Source organism: Channa argus, chromosome 11 (genome assembly GCF_033026475.1).
Source record: "Channa argus isolate prfri chromosome 11, Channa argus male v1.0, whole genome shotgun sequence".
Taxonomy (NCBI): Eukaryota; Metazoa; Chordata; class Actinopteri; order Anabantiformes; family Channidae; genus Channa; species Channa argus.
In genome coordinates, this window is record NC_090207.1 from 25,152,751 (window position 1) to 25,176,703 (window position 23,953).

Below are 23,953 nucleotides of genomic sequence, written 5' to 3' on the forward strand. Positions count from 1 at the left end.
AAATAAATGACCCACATATTTCATAAACACAAACCCAATGTTTGTCTTGATAATAAGTTTGTGTAGAGGTTTACTTTGTTACACTAATCTATATTTATAATATAATATAGCGACTGCATGAACTCTTGATGTTTGATAGTATTGAACTAAACTACATTTTAGTTATTGCTGTACTAAGTATTGGCTATGGAATTTCAATTCATTACTACATTTTACTGAAATTTGTATCACTTACAGTAAAATCTACTTTGCTATGATGTGTATCACACGTTTGGGTATCTGAGACTTCACTCTCTGTATATTTTGTGTCCATTGTGCTACAAAGTTATGCTCTGTTAAATCCACCCACCCAAGCCTGAGGAGAAGTGATACCTGAACAATAAACCTAGAGAATAAATAACTCACACAGCTACAAATTGTGTGAAAGTGCAGGTGCGTTTTCTGAAAAAGTTGGTGTTAAATTTCAGGTTATTTGGGGGTTATTTTCTTGGAGGGAGGTGAAGGAGGTTCCAGTCATTGTGCCTTCTGTTCGTTTCAAATTCCCATTGAAACCAGAAATCAGAAACCAAACAAACAATTTCACTTTCGCATTTTCACTTTAGGACACAAATTATTGTGGTAAATATTATTACATTAAATATTTGTTTGCTTTTAACACTGGATTTTTGGTATCTGAAATGAAAAAAATAAATAAATGGAAGAAGGAATAAAGGAGGTGATTATTTTTTTTAATCCAAGGACAAAAAAAAAAAAAGACTTAAAAGTCTGATCAATAAGAAATAAACCTAAAATCCAACTTCTTTTTGATTTTACAATGAAAACCTACAACAATGTAACTAAATAAAAAACAGCTTTTCTGAAACCAGTTTGACACCAGTTTCTGTGAGCACTATGATGTTTTTGCTCTACTTCCTGGCACAGTAGGGTCACAGTCCCTGATGACTAGAGAGAAACCACCATCTCCGCTCAGTTTTGGTGAGAACAAACCTGCTTAAAGGGCTCTGATCACATTTATGCTGTGACAAACAAACCCTCAAATCCATTCCTTTATAGGAGAAGAGTGGACAAATTTGAAATTCATGTACTAATTATTAGTCTATAAACCTCACAGGGAGCATGTGACACTGAATGTAATCTTGATTTTCTGGCTGTCACTTACACCTACTTAGCACTTAGTGTGTCTGTTGAAGTGTTAAGTGTTTCAAGTGGCTGCGCAGGGGCATCACACATTATTCCCTGCGGGGATTTCAGATCTAAACTACAGTTTAACACTACGTCACCTGGAAAGTCCACAGAGAAATCACGTGGCCTCAAGTATGTGTTACCAATGTGATGGTCCTCACATTTTGAGATGAAGGAGCTACAGTAACTGCTGGTGGATCCAGTGTCAGATCCAGTACTTCTCAGTGTGACTTGTAAATACTAAACGGGGACTTTAAACGCTCTGTAACGATTACGTTGTAGTTTCCAGATACAGAACTTGCTTCCTTGTCCTGTCTCTTTTTTAGGGGGGGGGGGGGGGGGGGCAATTGTTTGCCAAGTTTCTGTACAGTGTCTTTGAGTGTTTTGAAAGGCGCTTATAAATAAAATGTAATATTATTATTAATAATAGATGGAAGTTGAATTCAGATAACTCATAGAACACATATGACCCGTCTTTGAGGCCAGCTATAACTTTTCTAACACCCACGGGAACAAATAACTTCACATGCCTTCATCCGTCTTTCACTGCTAATAACTACACATTTGTCACACATTCATCCAAATTCGTTTATTTGTAAAACTGAATTTCAAAATGAAAAGTTACCAAACGGTTGCATGTGTTCCACTTTATTCACCACTAGTTCTCAGGAAACAGTCTTTAAGTAACTTACACATCATCTACGTGTAGTTCTTCTTTTGGCAAAATGAGAATAATCACTAATTTAAATTGTTTAAACATAGAAACGTTAAAGGAACATGTATCACCGTTTAATGCTACTTAATACTCAAATGGCTCCACATTTAGAGATGAATATTGTTCCTTTTACTCTACTACCTTTACTTACACGAAGCTACTAGTTACTTTAAAGACAGACATTGTTCAAGTAAATCAAATACATATATAAAAGTCACAGTATTGTCAGTATTGGCTTGTAACCCCTCACATTTCTAGTGAAGAAATGTCCTGAGGAAGATTTATCTACAATTTCACTACCGCAGCAAAGACTAGGGGAAAGGATCACGACGTGAATATGGATTTATGATGATAGTTTAATTACATTTTACTGATAATGAGTACTTATGTAACTTAAGCCTAGCACGAGGCTCCAGACAGTCTTTCCTCTCCCTGCCACACTCTTCTTCGGGCAGCTGAGAAACTGACTCATCCAACAGAAATTGATTACACTTATTTGGTGAAAACAGGAAGCGTCACACAAAGATATTTAGGAGTGAATATCACTGCACTGCTGCCAGTGCTGCTCAGTGGATGAATTGTTACAGGAAGTTTCAACAGCACCTCTTCATTTTGTATAAGTTTTACACATTTCTGCTAAAACAAAACTTTTTGATATTTACTGTAAGAGTTAACTTTCATCTAACTTCAAATATAGATATTATAATCGGTTTTAAAAGAAGAAACCTAAAAAACGTAAGGCTTGGTCTCTTCACATACACTGAGATTTATTAGTGGTTTTCTTATATCATAAGTCATATGCAGTTAGTATGTAACACAAACTACAGATATTCTGCTGCTGAAGTTATGGAGAAATGTGTAATCTGTGACCTTCTAGCTCTGAGCTCCCTAAGTAGCTTTGTGCATTATATTCGGTTGTGAAACGTGGCACACGGTGATCTTACAGTAACTGTATTGCTGCTTTTAGACTTTCTAAGTGATCAGGCTCCATGTTAAGAAATACATTCATTCATAGAAACATTGTGCGTGATTTTGTATGTAAGAGGCAACTTGAAGTGGGTAACACTGTACTCTCAGTGCACCGTAGGCACAAAAACACATACAGTATACAGTGGTACTTCATGGATCTGAGCTTATTATACTGAGAACCAGTCATGCACAGAACTGTCTGAGAAAGTCACACATCATCTAATGAAACGTCACATTGTCGCGTATTTGTGCCCATTTGTAAAATTCTTGGTTCACCCAAAGCACTGACTCCTGTGTCAGGAATTCAATGACAGGCGAAAGCCCTGATTGTTGTTACTCAAGTGTAATGTACAAAATACAGGAAACGGAGAAACGCCGGTTACAATACGAACTGTCTTTGCTTTAAGTCACTGCATCCTACCTGCTGCCCATTGGGTAGGAACACCAGCTATGTAAACATCAGGTGAATGCAAACCCAGTGCATTGACATGTTTGAGTTGTGGGCCGTGATCTTTAGCCCAGACAAGCACCTGAAGCTCTGATTGATGTTATGACCAAGTGTGGGGATTCCTCCTCCTTTGGAAGAGTTAAACAGTGAAATGTTACATCATCACTGGATTCAAATTATTTAATGTCTGGCAATCAGGATAAGAGCTCTGATGATATTTCTACACAGACTTTATTTAAAATCGGTACATGAAATTTTTTTTTTTTATACGTACTGTTTCAGTGTTGTCCTGTCTTCTCTCCCAGTGTTTGTTCACGCCTCAAAGTCTGACACTGTGCTTTCCACTGCCTCCTCGTCGTAGTCTGTCTGGTATTCATCGGACAGTTCTTCTGAGAGCAGACAAATAGGGGAAGTAAGTGGATACATCATTTATTAGATGAGTAGTTAAATAATAGTGTAAATATATAATTGAATTGATTGTGTACTTTTTAGTACATAAGTAAGATTATGGAGCCATTTTAAACAACAGAAGAATTTCAAATTTGATGTTTATGTTTCCTGTAATTTGATCAGAGATCTTATAAAACACGAGAACACACTGTAAATCAAAGGCATTTTAGTTCTTCTTGTCCTGTACCGTGTCTGATGCATTTTTTTGCACTTGAACTAACCACTGATGAGGGCATTCTTGACAGGGTCAATTCTTGAAACAATCTCCGCCAAGTCAGTGAAGGAGGCATTTGGACAGGTGACCACCTGAAAGACACAAAGTATCATTCCAATGAAGACTTTAACTGCACAGGACAGTGATGGGTATCAGTAACTGGTGGGTGTAAAGCATCTAAGTAATGCACCAATCAAGAAGCAGGAGAATGTAAACGCAGTATTTGTAAAAAGACCCTCAGCTGGCAAATGTCTCATTAATCGTCCTCTCATTCCTCAAGCCAACTTTCACCATAATCATCCCATCAGGCCTCAGACCGAGCATCATGCTCTGCCTCCCCATTAAATCTGACCTCTTCCACTGAGGACTCAGTAACATCTGACTTCCACACAAGGCTGGCGTTTCCATTTCTTCTGAATTGTGTTCTCACCTCACCCAGTACGTTGCGCCCACTAAGAATCTCATCAGCTAGTGACATTTGAAGAGACAATCATCATTTGTGTTTCTTCCCTCTTGATACCACTGGTGAATGAAGTATTATAAAACTGTACTGACGTAAAAGTACAAATAAATAAACAATAATGTACTGTACTAAACGTATCCACTGACATTTCTACTTAAGTTAAAGTAAGTAAATACATGATTTTTATTTTACATTTATTATATTTTATTTTAGTAATCAAAGTAAAAATACTTGACTATTTTTTCTCTTTCCTCTTTTGTGGACCAGTGCTGCTTTAAGTTTGCGGGGACATTAATTAATGGTAACAGACATGAATGATGGGTTAAAGATCGGATGCTTTTTTTCAGTTTTGCGGTTTAGTTTTTGTGCCGCAGGAGGTGGACGCCGTCGTCCACCAATCCCCAGTCTCCGCTTCGATCCGCAGCTCCAAGTGTCCTTGGACAAGACACTGAACACCAACTTAGTTGCTCCCGGTGAGTGTCGGCCAGCTGCATAGTAGCATAGCTTTGAGTGCCAATAAGTAGAAACGCGCAATTTAAGTGCAGACCATTTACCATATTGTTTCTGAACTGCATACAAACTCACTTCAAGTACTGCTGATTTGTCCAATAAGTCTTTTAAAAGAAAATTAGACTTAGTTAAATCTACTAAAGTATAGATATGTAAAGAATGTACTTAGTTACTTGTACTTTGTTGGTTTCCACTCCTGCCTGATACTGAGAAACAGTGACAGAGCACATTAATTCAATGTAATTATTTCTTTCATTTATTTTCTTTGCTCTAACACAAACACAGCTAAAATACACTAATCAGCCACAACATTAAAACCACCTGCCTAATATTGTGTGGCTCCCCCTTGTGCCACCTCCACCTTACCTCTGAAGGTGTCCTCTAGTTGTTGCACAACCCACTGCTGATCGCCTGGATCAGGTGTGTTCAGCCAGGAAGTACTCACTCAGAAGATGCCAAATCACTTTGCACTCCCTCATTCCACCCTCATCTATGTAAGGTGGCATCTGCCAGCTTTTGACTACCTGAATCAGGCATGTTCACTCACTCAGACATGGGTAGAGACAGTTATAAAAAAAATTAAGGGCAGGGGTCCTTGAGAATTAACAAAAAAAAAGAAAGAGGGACAGTTAAAGTTAAAGGCTATCTACAACTCCCACCTGCTCCTGAAGGTGATCCGACAATCTATGTGTGAACTTTTTCCAAAGAATAGGACAGTGGAATACACTTGATTTACAAACCGAAGTCTAAAGTCACATTAAACAAAACCTGATCCTGACCTAGTCCAACCCCTGGGTTTGTACTGTGTGCAGAGGACACTCACATGGCCAGTTTTGGTCTTGTGAAACTCTTCCTGATGTCGGTCTTTAAGCATGGAGCCCACCACCCCGCTGCGATGCCACACATCGAACAACGTCTTCCCGTGCTGGTATCCCACCCCCTAGAGCAGCAATGAAGGAGGGTCAGGATGAGACTTAAACCAAACACATGGAATAAACAAGGTTGGATGCCAATGAAGAGCGAAGAGGAAACTCACGGTGATTTCGTCAAACTTGCCAAACTCTAGCGTGCCGTAGCGGTCAATGGGCGGTCGAATGTACTCACAGTATTCACTCTCTTTGACCACTTCTAGCTGCCGCACACAGCAGACGTAAGCGAGGCGAGTTTGGATCTCTGCCATGTTTAGGACCTGGGAGGAAAAAGGGAGAAATCATCGACGCTCGAATCCAATGTTGTTAGCAGGTAGCCATTTACTGTAAAGTTATTGTACCTTGACTTTCTCAGCCAATGGGTTAAATCGTTTCCACAGCAACCACCAGCCACTTAGAGAGTCACCATAGTTGGTCAGGTTAGTTTCATCCTGGCTTCCGACGTCAATTGCAATGACGACCTTTGCTCCCATGGAGCGGGCCACATCAGCTAGATAAGAAAACATGACGCATGCATTTAAACGGTAACGGAGGGAGGACAATTTGGAAAACTCTTCTCTCCCAGCGATCCTCACCAGGCAGATTGTTGATATAACCCCCATCCATTAGTAGGTGTCCGTCTTTAGGATCACAGAGAGGCGGCAGGTAACCAGACAGGGACATGCTGGCCCTGACATACCGCCACAAGGAACCTGAGAGAGGAGAGGAAGTGGGTGGGTAAAAGGTTGACTGATGGGATTTTCGAAGTAACTCCTATAGTCACTCTACAACTCCTTGTGTAGACTGGTTCCAAAGCTTGACAGGTTGGTAGTGTCAGGAGTTTGTCTTCACACAGGACTGGACTCATGTACACTCAGTGCCCACCACTGTTCAGTGGGTCCATCTGTACAACCTGGCACAATCCAGTACAGCAGCTCTGCTATAAATGTTCTAATTTTATACAAAGCCTTAATTTCCTACTTTTTTAGGTTCAAACTGTGATAATTGTACTATGTGTTTAATATTGGGGTGATGGATTCGTACTGGAGTGCAATATACTGGAATTTGGATTATTGCGTTTATTGAAGCATCGCATAAAGATTTTCTCCTTGTCTGTTAGTTTGTATTTTTTAGTGCACATATCAAAGTTAGAACTGACCGTCAGTGTGAACTCTCATAGAGGAAGCAGTGATATCTGTTGTAATGTTGAAGTATGGCAGCCACAGGTCCTGGAAGTAGAGAGGTAATAAAAAAACCACATTCACTTAAAGTCCAGCTTTTCAGTTTGTAGAACAATACATTTAGTAAGACATATTGTACGAAGTCCTCTGACAACTCATTTCATTTGTGAAATATTACTGTAGCAGCAATAAGTCTATGAACATTGATCTGGGGATTGTTTCCTCTGTAAATCAATCAAACCCTTCACCTTACCTCAATCTGTTTGTCCTTAAAAACAGCACTAATGCTGGAGTTAAAGGAAGCTCCAGAGAACATGGAGGTAACAGGGTAGGTCAGATCCAAGATTCTCTTAAAGTAAGAAGTCATATCCTGAGAAAGGCAGAGAATATAGCAAAAGAGGATTGGACCAAACCATATTCTAACAATGATGACAAATCTTTACCATACTCATCTGTTTTTTATATTTTCTGTGTAGTGTAACACACCATGGCCCACTCACGAGCCCGAACCCTCGTTCGACTGCTACTCTTCTCCTCGGCGTACAGAGCTCCCATCAAGGAGCCGATGGAGGTTCCTCCCACCATGTCGATAGGAATCCCTGCATCATTCAGTGCCTGTAAGATGCCGACCTGACAGCAACCTCTGAAAACAAGATCAAATAATGTGACATGTGATTATGCAATTTTACATTGTGTCCAAATATTAGGAGAAATGTTAATTTTAAGTCCAGGTTACAGGTGTTCCTCAGTGATACAAGCTGTAAATTATCATGTTTCCGGTGGAGATTGATGATAAAGTAATGTGTGAAATCACTCCACTAGAAAAAAAAAACTTTCAATTATGTTAATCAACTTGACAAAGAGGAAGCAAAGTGCTTTAAAAAGGTGCACAGATAGGTGACACTAACCACACAAACCCCGTCAAATACTGAAGGAAGCGACCACACGTATAGGTAGAGTTGATACAAGAAGGCATATTGTTCATAGAAGCATTATTATACAGCTATATAGAGGTTCTAATGTGACTTAGGTGATGGCTACTATGTCAGAGGTCCAGGACAAGTCAGGGCAACGAGGAACAGAACGATGGGTAAAAAAATAAAAACAGAAGGCAATGATTTACAAATCTCATCAACCTACATTTTTTAGAACATGAACAACATGTCATATGTTGAGAAACTGAAAAATTTCACCATTTCATGGAAAATATTAGCTCATTTTATATTTGATGGCAGCAACACATCTCAAAAAAGTTGGAACAGGGTGATGTTTGCCATTGTGTAGCATCCTCTCTTCGTTTAACAACTGTCCATAAATGTCTGAGGAGTGAGGAGACCAGTTGCTTGAGTTTTAGGGGAGGAATGTTGTCCCATTCTTGTCTGATGGAGGATTCTAGCTCCTCAACAGTTCTGGGCCTTTGTTGCTGGATTTTTCGTTTTTATGATGCACCAAATGGTTTCTATTGGTGAAAGGTCTGGACTGCAGAGAGGCCAGTTCAGCACCCAGACTCTTCTCCTTCGAAGCCATGCTGTTGTGATGGATGCAGTATGTGGTTTAGCATTGTCTTGCTGAAATTTGCAAGACCTTCCCTGAAAGAGACGTGGTCTAGATCGGAGCATATGTTGCTCTAAAAACTCTATGTGCTTTTAGGCATTGATGGAGCCTTTCCAGATGTGTAAGCAGCCAACGCGATAGGCACTAATGCACCTCCATACCACCAGAGATGCAGGCTTTTGAACTGTCCACTGATAACAAGCTGGAGGGTCCATCTTCTCTTTAGCCTGGACACAAGACACAGCGTCCATGTTTATTGCTGATTTGAGAGACTCTGCCTCTCTGAAATGCTCCTTTTATACCCAGTCATCACACTTACCTGTTGCCAATTAACCTAGTTAGTTGTCAAATGCTCCTCCATTTACTCCATTACTTTTCCAGTCTTTTGTACCTTGTGCTCCCTCCTGCTTTTTTGAGATGTGTTGCTGCCATTAAATTCTAAACGAGCTCCTATTTTTCATGAAATAGGAACATTTCTCAGTTCCAACATCTGATATGCTGTTTATGTTCTTTTATGAATAAAATATGGGTTGGTGAGATTTGAAATGATTGCATTCTGCTTTTATTTACATTTTGCACATTGTCCCAACTATTTTTGAATTGAGGTTGCATATATGTTTTAACTGAAACAATCAGTATCTCATCAGTTAAACTAACTAACAAAATTTTAGCGAATATGTGGTTGTATAATATGTAAAATATGTTTCAAACACTTGCCTACATCTGAGAGCACTGATGGGACAAGTCACAATGTTTGAATGCACATTAAATATACCTGGCACCCCCCCCTCCAAGTACGATGGCAATGCTGTTTCCAGTCAGGATCCTGGCCAGGCGGGAGAAGTCAGAATGACGATCTGGGCATTTTTCAAACACACGTTGGTACAACTCTCTCTGAAAATTGCACACACCCACACACACACAAAAACAGACACACACACACACACACACACACACACACACACACACACACACACACTAATTAAGCATTTGCCTACTAGGGCCTAAATGGCCTATGAATGATTAAGTGGGTTGGTGGTTCATACTGTACCAGCTTAGGTAAACTCCTCCTAGAGAAAACCCTGCGGGGGCAGGACAGATGGTGGTGTCTGGAGATCCAACTCCGCATGTTCAGCCACTCTGCCGTCCCTTTTGGCGCGGGGCCGTCCTCCCTGTGCAGCAACACCAGCTGCTTCTGAGCTCGAACTGCACTTCTCTCCAACATTCGCTCCAACTGCACATGGAGAAGATGGAAAAGGAGCATTTCTGGTCACTTCCTCCAAATATTACAAAAGACAAGGACAAGAGAAGAAGATCTGTGCTGGTGTGGTTTTGGCTTTACATTATAGTATCACTAGATTTTTTTATTTATTCTTTGTCCACTAGTATATGACGTGTTTATTGGCATGTTCAAAAATAAATACATAAAATTCTGAGACTGAAGTCATAAAATTTGGAAATGACCATAGCGATAACTGCTCATCCTGTTACAGGTCACGGGGGGTCTAGAGTCAATCAGAGTGAGTGACAGGTGTAGTACACCCAGGACACGTTACTAATCTAGCACATGGCTGGCTCACAGAGAGATGACCAATCATCTTCATATTTTGCCATATTTTAGCATAAAGGAAAATATAGAAGAATTAAAACGTCCATCCATTATCTGTCACCTCTTATCCTATGTGGGTTGCGGGGGGACTGGAGCATATTCCAGCTGCCATTGGGCGAGAGGTGGGGTACACCCTGGACATATGGACACAGAGAGACATACACAGACAGACAACCATTCACGTTCCCACCTATGGGCAATTTTAGAGCCACCAATTAACCTAACATGCGTCTCTTTGGACTGTGGGATTTAAATTGTGTTAAACTTCCCTCTGGACATTCCCTATGTTAAAATAACTCCCTCCTTTTAGCAGCTAAAGTCATCCACAATGTGCCATTTGGGCATTTTCAATCCAGGTGATGTAATGTAGTTGCTCATACTACAGATGTTTGAAACGCTCCACCACACATCCCACGGTAATCTGGTGGTTTAATATAGTTTATATACATGTATTCCCTAAACTAGAGCCCCAGGAAACCAGTTGAAAAAGGGTTAAGGGTTAACTTTTAAGTAAGTGAGCCTGTGTTATTTTTTACTGAGTAGTGGCAAGAAGACCTCAAGTGGTAGATCAAAGATAATTGTATGCAGTATGCTAGCATATAATTTTACAATAATACAAAGGGGACAGTTGTAACATTTGACCCTCATTAATGCTTATTACAAACAATGGCTGTAACTGCAAAACGGAGTGTATGAAATTGTGACTTTTATTGTTTGTGTGTCCAATTTTGCATTTGTGAGGGAATCTTCTTCTTTTCCTTTCGGCTGTTCCCTTTCAGTGGTCGCCACAGCAAATGTCTCACTACATCCATAAATGTCCTCTTTGGTTTTCCTCTAGACCTCCTGCCTGGCAGCTCCAACCTCAGCATCCTTCTACCGATATATTCACAGTTTCTCCTCTGTACATGTCCAAACCACCTCAATCTGGCCTCTCTGACTTTATCTCCAAAACATCTAACATGAGCTGTCCCTCTGATGTCCTCATTCCTGATCCTGTCCATCCTCATCACTCCCAAAGAGAACCTCAACATCTTAAGCTCTGCTACCTCCAGCTCTGCCTCCTTTCTTTTCTTCAGTGCCACTGTCTCTAAGCTGAACAACATCTCTGGTGTCACCACCGTCTTGAACACGTTTCCTTTCATTCTCGCTGATACTCTTATCACACAACACACCTGACACTTTTCCCCGCCCGTTCCAACCTGTGTGTACACGCCTCATCAGCTCTTTTTCACACTCTCTGTTGCGTTTGTAAGAAAATAAATGTAAAAAAAAAATAAAAGGGCTATTTTTGCTTTCAGTATCAATCTGAAGGAAATGGTGTCAGGACTGTGTAAAGCTTGTATCATGTCTTTGTGATAAGACAAGATCTTCTGTTAGGTTGTTATGTACTGACCTCACCCACAGTGGGTTCCTGTTCACCCAGACCCACAATGATAATACAGTCAGCCTGGCGGATGCAGCGCTGGGTCCAAGGTGTGAGGCTAGAGTCTGACTGGTAGAGGACAATGCGATGGATGTCTTCCTGTTGTCCAAGCCAACTGGACAGACGGTACTCATGGACACTTCGGAGGAAACGTGCAAATGTCAATCAGTTCACAAGGTTGACCTTTCACCAAATGATGATACAGATCTTAAAAACTCAGGTCGGTTCTTCATGAAACGTGTAATTAAAATGCAGTTACAAGGTAGCACAAATTTTTTTTAATGCATATTTAGCATCTCATTTATCCGACGTCTACCTGTCCAGAGCAGCAGAGCCCAGGCGCTCTTGGATGATATCACTGGTCAGGAGTAGCGTGGGACCTTTAGAAAATAGAAACACATCAAGAAACTGAAGCTAATGCTGACATAGGACTCAAACTCAATCAGTCTACAGCTTCTCCTATTTTGGCTCTGCCAAACTCTGGCAAGTGCTTAAGATACTTGTTATGAAATTGCAATAAATAAGAGGCTGCAATTCTTACTAATAAAGCAGAAATTAGCTGAATTCATTTGGGAACCTGGCTCTGCTATCTCTGCACCTCTGCCAGTGCTGCTTTGTGTGAGTGTATATTACAGGAACCTTCAACAGCACCTCTTCGTATTAAAATAATGTTTGAAGCATATTTGTAGTAAATTAGAAAAATAATAATAATAATTTAAAAATAAAAGTAATCTTTACTTCATAAATATTTATGTAAATTACCTAAATCAACACAGGTATGAATTTAAAATGAACTGTAGACTCTCTCCCATTTGAGCTGCTGAAGATTGTAACTCGTTCAGATGATTTACAGATGGCCTCCTTTCTTGAACAGTCACTCAGTTTTTGAAGATGGCCTGCTGTAGCCAGATTTATGCATGTGCCATATTCCTTCCATATCTTAACGATGGATTATTGTATTCAGTTACTAGGAATCCTCACCCTTTAATTTGTTAGTACATACAAGAAGAGAAATGAGAAATATATATTTTTTGATCCCCTTTCTGATTCTGTGTGAATCACGACACTTCAGAAAACCTGTAAAAGTGACTTTCTATAAGTGTTTTTGTGTGTGTGTTTGTGTGTGTGTGTGTGTGTGTGTGTGTGTGTGTGTGTGTGTGTGTGTGTGTGTACCAATGGCACTAAGTGCATGCTGCAGCTCCAAAGTGAATGAAGTGAGAGGAACCTCCTCAGAAACAGGAAGGATGGCCACAGTGGACAGATTGGAGGCCAGATTCTCTGCATCCCACTTACTTGTGTGTGTGTGGAGAGCGAGATTGTGACCTGCATAGAAAAGGACTCTTTCACTTATTAGATCATTTTGACACCTAATTGTATGTAATTTAATCTCCTATATACAGTTTATGGTCTTGTAAATTAGAAGACAAGTTGACCCATTTATAACTTTTCATCATAATCAAAGATTAAGTTTGTACATTTAATTGATGTGGTTCTTGGTCACATCAACTGAAACATCTCACACGTAATCAGGCAGTTCAGGTTTTAAAAATCACAAAAAAAATGTCCTCATGACAACCAATAATTATTCTGTTTTTGGAAAAGACTACAATGTGTACGTACCTGCCAGAGGTCCGTTGACTGGCTGCATGTTGCCCAGGATCTTCTGTCCCAACAGATGAATGAGCCTGGTCACAACCTGAGGATACCTCCTCTTGATGGAGTTCAGAGCTCCTTCGGGAAGCTTGGCCAGCTCAGAGTCTCTGACAGCATGGACTGTGGTGGCTCGGTTCATGTGTGCCAGGGTCTCAACCTGATTAATCCACATGACAGTTGATACAGAAGTAGTTCCCAGTGCCTAAAATGTGTTTCCCTTAGTACTGTGTCTTTAGGTCAAGTTTAATATTTTATTTATGCCAAACCAGGGGTGGAGCAACAGCCCCTCGTACTGTAGTGTACTGTACCCAGCTGCCCCCTCCACTTCCAAGCAGCCCCCCCCCCCCCAACTGCTCAGCTCATAAAGCTGTACGTGTACTGTACTTGATGTGCACCTGTTCCAAACTTTTCTTCAGCCAATTTGTTGTTTAACAATTCAGAGGCTACTTGCCAGTTTCTGACTACTCACCACACCAATTAAGTCCCCACGACCATACTCTCCAGCCAGCTCCTTCTTCCCATCATCCTTTGCGATGACAGAGCGCAGTCGGCCGCTGAGGACGATGAAGGTGCTGTCGGACTTGTCTCCCTGTCTAAAAACAAGGAACCAGCAATCAGGAAAAAGTATAATCAGAATAAATCCACTGATATATTAGTACAATACTATTAATCGCATATTTCTATCCTGTCTTTTGAAGTATTCACTGTCTTTTTTGTTCTCGTGTCGCAGCACAAAAAAAACTGGACGTAAACTATAAGAAGTAACCAAACAACAGTTTATGGACTTAAATTGATTTTCCTTTTAGTGATACGTAACAGTTTAAATTCCACTATTGACTCCACAGAGCAGATACCTGTAGACAGCACGGCCAGCCTCTACAGCCATCCAGTCCAGGGCAAAGTCTATCTGTCTGACAAATGGTGACACCCGCCTCACCACAGTGTGAGCTACATTCAGCACCACCCTGGGCTCCTCACGCATAATCCTGCAAAGTAGAAAACACATGTTTTTCTGCATACTAGTGATGGCAAGGGGTCCTGAAGAACTGGCAGGCAGTTCTGTGGTCTGAGGTTGATCTTACTCATAGAAGTGCGTCTTGGATATGGAGAGGAAGACGCAGTCCCTGTGAGCTCGGACAGTGAAGATGAGGGGCTCCCCCGTGAGAACGGCCAGGTGACCCACCATCTCACCTGGGTGGGTGACAAACAGCAGGGTCTCCTCATCACTGTCAATCATACGCTGGTAAACGTGGAGAAAACCTGAGATGACAAATGCCACGCTCACATCCTGTGAGTGGTGTTGAGAAGGAAAAGAGATACAGACGAAGATTAAACATCTATTAGTCTGTGAAACTGAGCTCAGTCAAAAGCTGGTCTTGATTACACTTACTGTTAAGTATATTTAAGTATATGATATTAGTAAATAGGTATTGCGCCTTAAAGAGAACATGGTACTTTCATCTTAGAATTTTTTTTAATGATATTCTGTTTTATACAGGTCTTAAAATGTTGTGCACCACATCACCAAGGCAAACCTCTTGTAGCCTGCGTGAAAATAGAAATTCTGATTCTATATAAATCAAAAAACCCAATTCAGTTTGTAAATGATTAAATACTTGAGCTTTTCAATACAGTGCAGTGAAAAAAATGTACTTGCACCATTCGGATTTAGTCCAATTTAATAAATAAATCAGGGCTTGACATTAAGCTTTTCCAATGTCCACTAACATCAGGGTCAGGGTCAAGTATCTGATAAGGAAATGTTATTTTGTTTTGTTACATATATCAGTAAAAATAAATGTGGCCATTGTTTGTTCAACGATACACCTGCTTTTGGTTCTCTGAGGCCTTGCCAGTGTTGGTCAGGCAGACTGACCTGATCGCCCTGCTGGGCCACGACAGACCCAGCTTTGACCTGGCGGAGATTCACCCTGCCGTCCAGCAGACTGAGGTCCTGGTGACATCAGATGACAAGTTATACACAGACAAGGCTGTCAGTAAATCATTTAAATAAACCTACACCACTATCTTTCCTAGTTGTATTAAACTGTCCCTCGCTGCTGCTGTGACACTTCCCTTTGTAGAATTAATGAAGAGTACACTATGAAAGTGGTTTTGCTTTGTAATAAGATCTTCCATTTAGTTCATATAAACCCCTCTGCAGCCACACATGGGCACCGATGAATGTTTGGTGCTTGGTTATTAGACTTTGCTGCCAGTTAAACTCCAGTCATTGTGAACAACATGTTCCTCTATGCCCTCTGTGGATACCTGTATTTGGATGACCTGCAGCAGATCCTTTTTGGCAGCATTGAAAAGGGCATTGATTTTATTGTGCTGGACATTTGCTCCTTCATCATCACTATAGTGGTAGAGAGCAGATGGAGAGTGCTGCAATGTGACGGTCTTCTTAAGAATAGACTGAAGAGATAAAAGAGACAGAAAACAGTAAAACATATGAGGAAAACATAAAGCCACAAATTGGACACTCATTCTAACTAATGCTACCATCAGCGTCTATTCTATATGCAGTGCTTAAATAACAAAGTAAACCACTAAACCTACTATCACCTACAAGTAGCGAGGAATTATTAAACAGTTCAGACAAGTCCAGTTGCCTCCAAATAGCATCTTTTGGGAATTCCATGATCTATAGGTTTGAGAATCTCCACATACAATCCACTGTGTAATATGGCTACTGGGTAAATAAGTAAAAAGAAAGTGGTTGCTCAGTTTAACTTCCTTGTGAAGAAATTTCTTCCTAATATCTAACCCGTCTGGACCAGCAAACATCAAAATGTATAAAAAATTATCCAGAAACCTTCACCGGACTGTAAAGTGCCTCCTCCTTGCCAAGCTTATTGTGTTCATTAAGTTTGTTGAGGTCAGCTGACATTTCTCCTGCATTAAACACACAGAAAAAAACCGAACAAAAAAAAAAAGAAAACATTACATTGACCATTGGAGGAAAGTATCAGCAACGTTCATATGCAATCAAATTGCTAATTTAAATAGTGATTGACAAATTACAGATTTTACTTTTTAATTCATATTAGAAAAAGTCCCAACATTTCTGAAAATTGGAATTGTAATTATAAGCGGTGACCTCCAAAACTCACTAAACTGCATATGTCCTATTATGACAAGGGGCTGAAATAAAGTAAATGATAGAATAATATTTCTAAAAAGGATGATGATGTGTTTGTATACACCTGTAACAGCCATTGGGTTAAAGAGAGAAAATGAGATTGACTGTATTTTGAGAATAAGTCAGAAAAACTGAACTTTTCTTGAAGTTTGGATATAAAAACCTACTTTAAACAACCAAACACACTACTGCAACTTGTCCGTGAGACTGCTGTTGTATCTCACCTGAATCGGCTTTTTCGGAGCCCGAATCATCAGTGTGGGAATGCTGCCTGCGGAAGCCTCTGTGTGGATGAGCCTCACCCAGAACATGGGCCACTGACACTAAGGAGATGGCCTGGCTCTCCTGTAACACGCAGAAATCAATTTTTATTGGGCCTTGAATCTGTGCAAATCGGATCACAGTCTTGAGCACAGGCAGGTGAAAGCACTGTACCGGGTTGAAGAGCTCAGTGGTCAGGCCGAGGTAGTTGTGTAAGGCAAGGAAGGTGACTCTCTGAAGCCGCACCATGATTATCTACAGAGGACCGGAGACACACACACACACACACACACACACACACACACACCAAAGATGATAGTGTTAATACAAAAAAACTATAGGAAATAGACAAGATTCTGTGACATGTGGCCTTTGCAGACCGCACAGATAGTGTAGCTTGAATAGGAAAAAGACAGTCTGGTCCACGGATGATTCCCCATTTAAAGCAAAGGTGGGGGGTGGGGGTAGGGGGGCAGGCAGCTGAGCTACTGACCAGCTGGGTAAGTAATGTCACTACTTTTATGTAACTTAATCTTGAGGTTTGAGCCGCTCTGTGTTTTTTAACATTTGTATCGTATTGCACAAGCTGTAAGGCCTTGATAATATCTTTGCATCAATGACGTACGGAGAATCTTGGGATAGATTTGGCCGTGAAGAATCGTCCCATTGGAGACTTCCAGGGGAAAGCAGGCTGCATTTACCATAATTTAAATAATTATGTAAGTTAAGTAGCTTATTGGAGCCTTTGCAAGGCTGTGACATAACGATCCTGAAATGCAGTTTTTAAAAAGGATGTGGCCCCCATGAGACAGTCGCGGTCTAAGATTTCACTGCCTGTAGCTCACTGCTCTTTGTCGGCTGACACTTTACCTGGATGACTCGGACAAGAGTTTCAGGATATGTCTCAAAAATGGACTGAAAGGCAACAGCTGGAAGACGCAGGACAGTGGAGGGGACTGCAGCTCTTGCAGACACTGTCTTATAAGGCGCTGGATAGCCCTGAAACACAGAGAAGACAGTGTGTGGAGAAAAACTGGATGCTATGACCAGTAAACCTATAGACAAAACAGAGTCAACAAGACATCAACATGAATAGTGTCAGTGACAGAATAGGTCAGATAGACTTCAAACATACAGTAATGACATCCAGGATGCTGAGCAAACTGTGAACACTGTCTTCTGGTAAAACATCTTTCACCACAACATCCGTCCCATCCTGTCGAAAAAAAACAATCACCTTCAACTTGGAAGCAACACAGGTTAGATTTCCAGGATATTTGAGGTTTTTTCCACGCTGATTACCAACATGCACAAGCAGCAAACTAACCACCCAGTGTGAAACATCCTTTCGTTTCAGCCCCCCACCCCGCGCTCTTACACTCTCATGGATGCACAGCTCAAGTCGGCCGTCTTGAACCACATAAATGCTGTCGTCGGTGTCACCGGGTCGGAAGAGTCCCTCTCCCTGGTGCAGCTTGATCAGCTCCATGTGGCGACACAGCTCCAGAAAGACCGGCTTCTCAAAGTGCCCGAGCACCCTGGTTACAACACGCATGCATTACTAATAATAACCAACACTGGAGATGTTCCAAATGAGATTTCTTTGGCAGGATCCTGATCTGTGCTTTATTATTTGGTATTTACATATATGCGATGATCCTACACTTTCTAACCTTCAGTAAAATCTCATTTAACCTACAGTACACAGACTCACAGAACAGCAGTACACAGACATTCACTTCTAAAGGAAATCTTAGCATTCTACCCTGTGCATCAGTGGAAACCCTGGGTGGACTGTGACATGCTCCAGCTGGCGTGATTCCCAAAATGTTGCCTATTGTAGCTTTAAACAAGTATCTAACACACTGCTACAAATACCAGGTTTTTCTTACTCTGTCTCCCACAGAACTTGATTGAAATATTGGAGACGATGAAGATGGAGGCTAAAGTATCAGTCAGTTGACATGAGAATGAACAGTGTCATTCAGTCATAATCAATCTTTGGCTACACACAGACACAGGCAACACAGAGCAAAGAGTAAACAGTGTGATACCAGTAACTTACTCACAGATTATCTGTGTGTGAGAGACTAAGAAACTGACGTTTTCTGTTGGAGTTTGGATACAAAATGACCTGAGGTTACGACTGAGGTTTAACCAGTGAATGCAGCTGTTCCACCAGTAGCCTAAACAGCGTTTTATGTTTTGCCCCCTGCTGCACGGTGGAGCCCAGCTGTAGAGGAGAGTAAAGTGAAGAAAAAGGTCTGTTTGGATTGACTTTATCTGAGCTAATACTGATTCTTTAAAATGTGTCCTGGTCTGCATCGAGCCTGCAAATCAGCTCGGCACATCTCCAGTTTGACAGTGTGGCAGCACGGTGGTGGACATTTATGCATGTGCCACAATTCTTCCATTTCTTAACAGAGGATTTTAAGCTACAGTGAGACTCGGAATCAGTCCTCTCTGCTCTACCCAGCTCTGTAACAGGTTTACTTCTCGTATTAAACTCCACCACACTCTGCACAGCCCTTTTCCCTTCAACGTTCCAAAGAGAGGAGTGGACTCTTCATTCGTCTTCTAGTGTACATTTAAGGCCAGAATACTCATTCATCAGTAAGTAGACCTTCAAGATACAAGTGTATTTATACTATGATCCTTTAAACACATTCACTGCACTCAGGTGTTTGACTTCTAAAATCAACTGGCTGCACCAGCGATGATTAAGTTAAGTTACATTAAAGGGGCAGAATACCTATTTTGTGTTTTACATTTTAATAAATTTACTTTGTAAAGATCTATTTACACTGTGACAACAGCACAGAATCACAGCAGTAAAACATTTACTTACCTGACATTTTTCAACATATACAACACTTCAGAGGGCAGGTGGGAATTCTTTACATCAGACTCTGTCAGGTCAGCCTCCAGCAGACTGGGAGGAGGCTCCTTGGGCTGCAGGGTGGGGGGCTCCCTCCGGATACGTAAGATCCTAACATAAATGCATTAAAAAAAAAACCGGGAGAATGAAACCCATAATGTTTTATACTGCAGAAAAAAGGAATTTTGTTGAACGGACTGTTAAAGTAAAAGCTTCTCTTTGGCTGCAGATGCTTCAGAAACGGACTCACTTGCGAGCTAGAGACAGGACTTTGGTCCTCTTCCTCACTCTCTCTCGTGAATTTGAGCTAGAGGACAACGTCTGAACCTGAAACAGCAAGAAAACCAAAGGCTTATTTCACATGATTCATTCAAGAGCATCTTCTTCATTAGCTATGGAGGGGGAATCTCAAGAGTAATGGTTCTCAGTCCTGGTCCTCACATCTGTGGCATTTGTCTACCCCTGTGGGCACCCGTCCTGCAACCCACCTGAGCCCACTACTTACTGATAATAAAACATACTAATTAGAAAATGTATAGAAGCAGTATTTGGATTTTATGCACTACAGATCTGGGAAAAGCTACAAGACAATGTGAGGTTTATTACAACAGCAGGCAAAAATAAAATCCCAGAGGACCCCCCTCTTCTGCCACACATACACATACACACACACCTTGCACTGTCCATCGTTGCATGCAGTGTCTGGAAAAGGGTCACCACTGAGCATGATGTTTAAAAGGACACTGACCTTTCTCATGATCTTTCGCCCGTAGAACATCACCTTGTCTCTCTTCCTGAAGCGATAGTGAGGATAACCAGTTGCCTCCTCTAAAGAAACCAACACACATCCTCTGTAAGATCATTTGCAGCATAATCCATTCAACAAAAAAAAAGTTCAACATGCAATAAAATCTTGCACTCATTACTTAACGTGTAGCATCACACACAACCTTAACCTCTATTGTTTTAATTAGTGTCCTTTAATTTAGAGGCCACCTCTCTTTTCCAGGAAGACCCCGATCATATTCGCACAGTTACATACCTGGAACTTGCCCAGGACATTTGTACATGTGTGCGCAGTGCACAGTTATAGAAGAGAATGTACTCTGAAACTGAACAGGATGTACAGTGAGGAGAGAACTGACTGGACTGCTTGTATCTTCTGTGAAGAAGCGCCACAACAACTCCAATTGCACAAACAGCTGCTACAGCTCCAATCACCACCGCTGTCCACTGGAAGAAGAAAAGAAAGGAAAACCAATTTTGAATTAGCTTTATTCAAAAAAAAAAAAAGCTCTCAAGAATTACAGCAAGTATTTATTTGGCAGATTGCTGCGGTAAATGACATGAGCATGTACTTTGTTTGTTATGGGCATGTATTACTTTGCAAACAGTGTCTCGGTCAAACTGTCTGTCTGAGCTCACCGTATTGACTTCTGTCCTTTCCTCCATGAACGTCTGAATCCTGAACTTGAGCTCACTGCCAAGCAGACCCAGGCTCTGTGATGGATTGACCATTTTAGTAAATTTATTTAACCAGATAATTAAATAGAAACTCCTTTTGGCAGGAACACAGTGTGCCACAGTATAAGTATGCCCGTGCAGAGGGGGAAGGGCTCTGGTGGGGGGGGGGGGGTCATGCACCAGGACTTTTCCAATCAATCAAACATTCCCCTCTCAACGTGAATTAACCCTCTGCAGTTTGAGCCATGTTTCTATCACTGAAGTCTCAATTCATTGCTGTGATGCAAAGACAAGTTAAGTCACGTCATCAGATATCTGAGTGTGTTCACTGCAGTCATGTCACACCGAACATTTATTGAATTCCACGTTCCACGACTGAGCATAGTAATTTCACAGTTTCACAAAATGTTTCCACAGAACACGGTAACAAACCTTAAACCTCCACAGCCATTATTACCTTGTTGCGCTCCCCCACTACCTTGTAATAGAGATAGCTGTACCTTGTAGCTACTTTTTTTTTTTCTTTTTAGGTCCTTCAGGGTCACCACAGCGTTATCATTGTCCGCATGTTGATTTGGCACAGTTTTTACGCCGGATGCCCTTCCAGACGCAACCGGTGCTTGGACTGGCACCGCACAGCTGGGGATGGGAATGGGCTGTTAGGGGTTCAGTGTCTTGCCCAGAGACGTTTTGAAATATAGCCGGGGACATATTTCACCAACTGAGCTACGACCTTGTAGCTACAACAGCTGTAAACAAAACATTGTTTTCCGGACAACTGTCTAGGCAAACTTCAAAGGCAGTTACGCGACGTCACGGACGATGTCTCAGTACACTTATACATACACTTCTTAATTTAAGTAGCCTTTCAAGAAACAGAAACAACAGAAAACCAAAACAGAATAAACACAGAGAACACACCCCTTGGCCCACACACATCACGAATCAGACGAGGGAATTACATTTGGATGTAATTCTAATGCTTCTACCACGAAGACACATTCACAGAGAACTTCATGTAATTAAACTAGTTTGTAATTTAAGTACATTTACATTTACAGAGTGATTCTAGTAGTTAAATTACTTCTTTCAATTTGTTTGTGTACTTAACCAGTAAAACTACATGCAGAGGTGAGATTATTTTGTTTAAGACTGGTTCAGGTCTCATGGGAGCTGGATCATCAGCTACAATACACATATCTGATGTTCTAAATAGGAATGCATAAAATTACAAATATATCTGTATAAATATATTGATGCATAAATGTCATTAATGTTGGGTGTATTACCCAGCAGGATTACTGGGTACTACTATTTTTTCTAAGTAGCTTTAGCTTCCAAACCACATTCATCCTTAAGGGAGCTTTGCTGTAGATCAATGTCCTCCAGTGTGAAGTCATCCCCAACACTGCTGACAGAAGCCCACTCTCTAAAGGTCAGCCTTCAACCCTGAAAACCTTTCTGCATGTCCCAGAGTGTGAGAGCAGGCCGAGGAACACAGAGCACGTGTAACTGAGGAGTAGTAGTAGTAGTAAACTGCTTCATTTACTCTTCCACATGCACATAACATCTGGTGCACTAGAAATAGAAAACACATTTCATTACATTGATTTCATTGGCCTGAATATGCCACACACACATCGGTATTAACCAGGGGGAAGCTTAGCAACATTACCGGTTACCCCGGACAAGCACACATAACCTAAAGAGGGCCTTTCATTGGACGCTCACTGATCGTCACTCTCTGTCTATTTATAAGAATAAATAATAAGAAAAAAATGCTCAGTCACTCTCCAGTGTAGCAGGAATCACAGCAGAGAAAAGATTGGGACAGAAAAGTTCATTTCACAGTGTGACAAGAAATCTTCCTCCGTTTCTTTAACATTTTAAGTAGGCAAAATCATTTTCCATGTTTTACTCAATAAAGTAAAACAAAAACCACACAAGTAGAAAGCGTAAAAACTGTTGTGAACTTGGCTCAGAACAATAAAGTGGAATGGTGGAATGACAAACCATGGTGCAGCTCTCCTCTTCATCCTTTTCATCCATTTGAACACTTACAAAAGGCAACCTGGTGGTGAAATGAAACATAAAAAAATCTTAATGACACAGATACTGATGAGTACCTTAAATAGAAAGTTTCTTTAGAAACTATGCATCTAGAACCTAAGATGACGTTTGTCATCAACCTAATGATGACAATTTGTGTAAGCTATTGTTGATCATATTCAACAGTTTTTTTTTTCCCAGCAACATTAATGCCTTGCTCCATTCAACAGACCAATAGTGAAATCTCGGTTAAACACGACCTTAAGAAAAAGAGGTCACAAGTGTTTGTAACGTGACACCCCGTCCCGCACCGCACACAGTCCTACAGTCAGACTTTCAGCCAGTCTGAACGTTTCAAAAAAGGCTGTAGAGCAAAAAGCAGGTCCTTCTTTAATCCTTCTTAATGCAGTAACGCTACTCACATGTCTGTAGTTTCGCAGCTCACGCTTGCAAAGTACACAGAGAACCAACAGCAAATCAGCAAAGATTATCTTTCACTGGATTTTTTTTTTCTTCTAATTCTCACAGACTCTGCGTTGTTGCAATCCGCTACACAACAAGAGGACAATCAGATACAAGCGAACAACTCTGCATCGAAACAATCATCAAACCTTCAATTTATTCGTTTCGACTAAACTGACAACCCTCCCCCCTCCCCCCGGTACCTTTCTTGTGTCAGAAGTTTTTTAAGAGTTTATGTTACACGCTTCAAAACAGTGTAAAGAGTGGAGGGTAAAGAACTATCCAAATATCCGGTCATGCTTCAAAATAAAATCCAGTTGCGCAGTCATTAACTGTATTTAAAGATGAGGTGCACTTCAAATGCCAGATTTCATTTTTTGTTGCTAAAAATTATTTCCAAAGTCCAGCTGGC

General features: G+C 40.9%; 1 protein-coding gene across 8 annotated transcripts; it reads right to left on the reverse strand.

The window, feature by feature from the left end:
* Positions 1-1,504: 1,504 nt before the first annotated feature.
* On the reverse strand, positions 1,505-23,736 carry pnpla7b (patatin-like phospholipase domain containing 7b). Of its 8 annotated transcripts, none has more exons than XM_067520803.1 (34): positions 23,502-23,736; positions 23,044-23,101; positions 20,992-21,066; positions 20,712-20,799; positions 20,315-20,394; positions 19,817-19,893; positions 19,537-19,677; positions 18,067-18,226; positions 17,824-17,904; positions 17,559-17,687; positions 16,863-16,943; positions 16,652-16,772; positions 16,101-16,180; positions 15,551-15,700; positions 15,156-15,233; positions 14,362-14,567; positions 14,134-14,265; positions 13,749-13,872; positions 13,247-13,436; positions 12,800-12,949; positions 11,943-12,006; positions 11,597-11,765; positions 9,646-9,828; positions 9,370-9,488; positions 7,527-7,683; positions 7,294-7,410; positions 7,019-7,088; positions 6,456-6,572; positions 6,222-6,370; positions 5,988-6,140; positions 5,775-5,891; positions 3,986-4,070; positions 3,589-3,703; positions 1,507-3,442 (listed from the first exon to the last, which is right to left on the reverse strand). In XM_067520803.1, coding segments are annotated over exons 1-33 (3,780 nt in total). In that variant the 5' UTR covers positions 23,504-23,736; the 3' UTR covers positions 1,507-3,442; positions 3,589-3,626. The 8 variants fall into 8 exon arrangements, 7 of the variants coding, with proteins under 7 accessions (XP_067376903.1, XP_067376902.1, XP_067376904.1 ...); XM_067520805.1 differs by having other exon boundaries at positions 20,992-22,608; XR_010915528.1 differs by having other exon boundaries at positions 1,505-3,442; positions 3,952-4,070; positions 23,044-23,736.
* Positions 23,737-23,953: the final 217 nt, after the last annotated feature.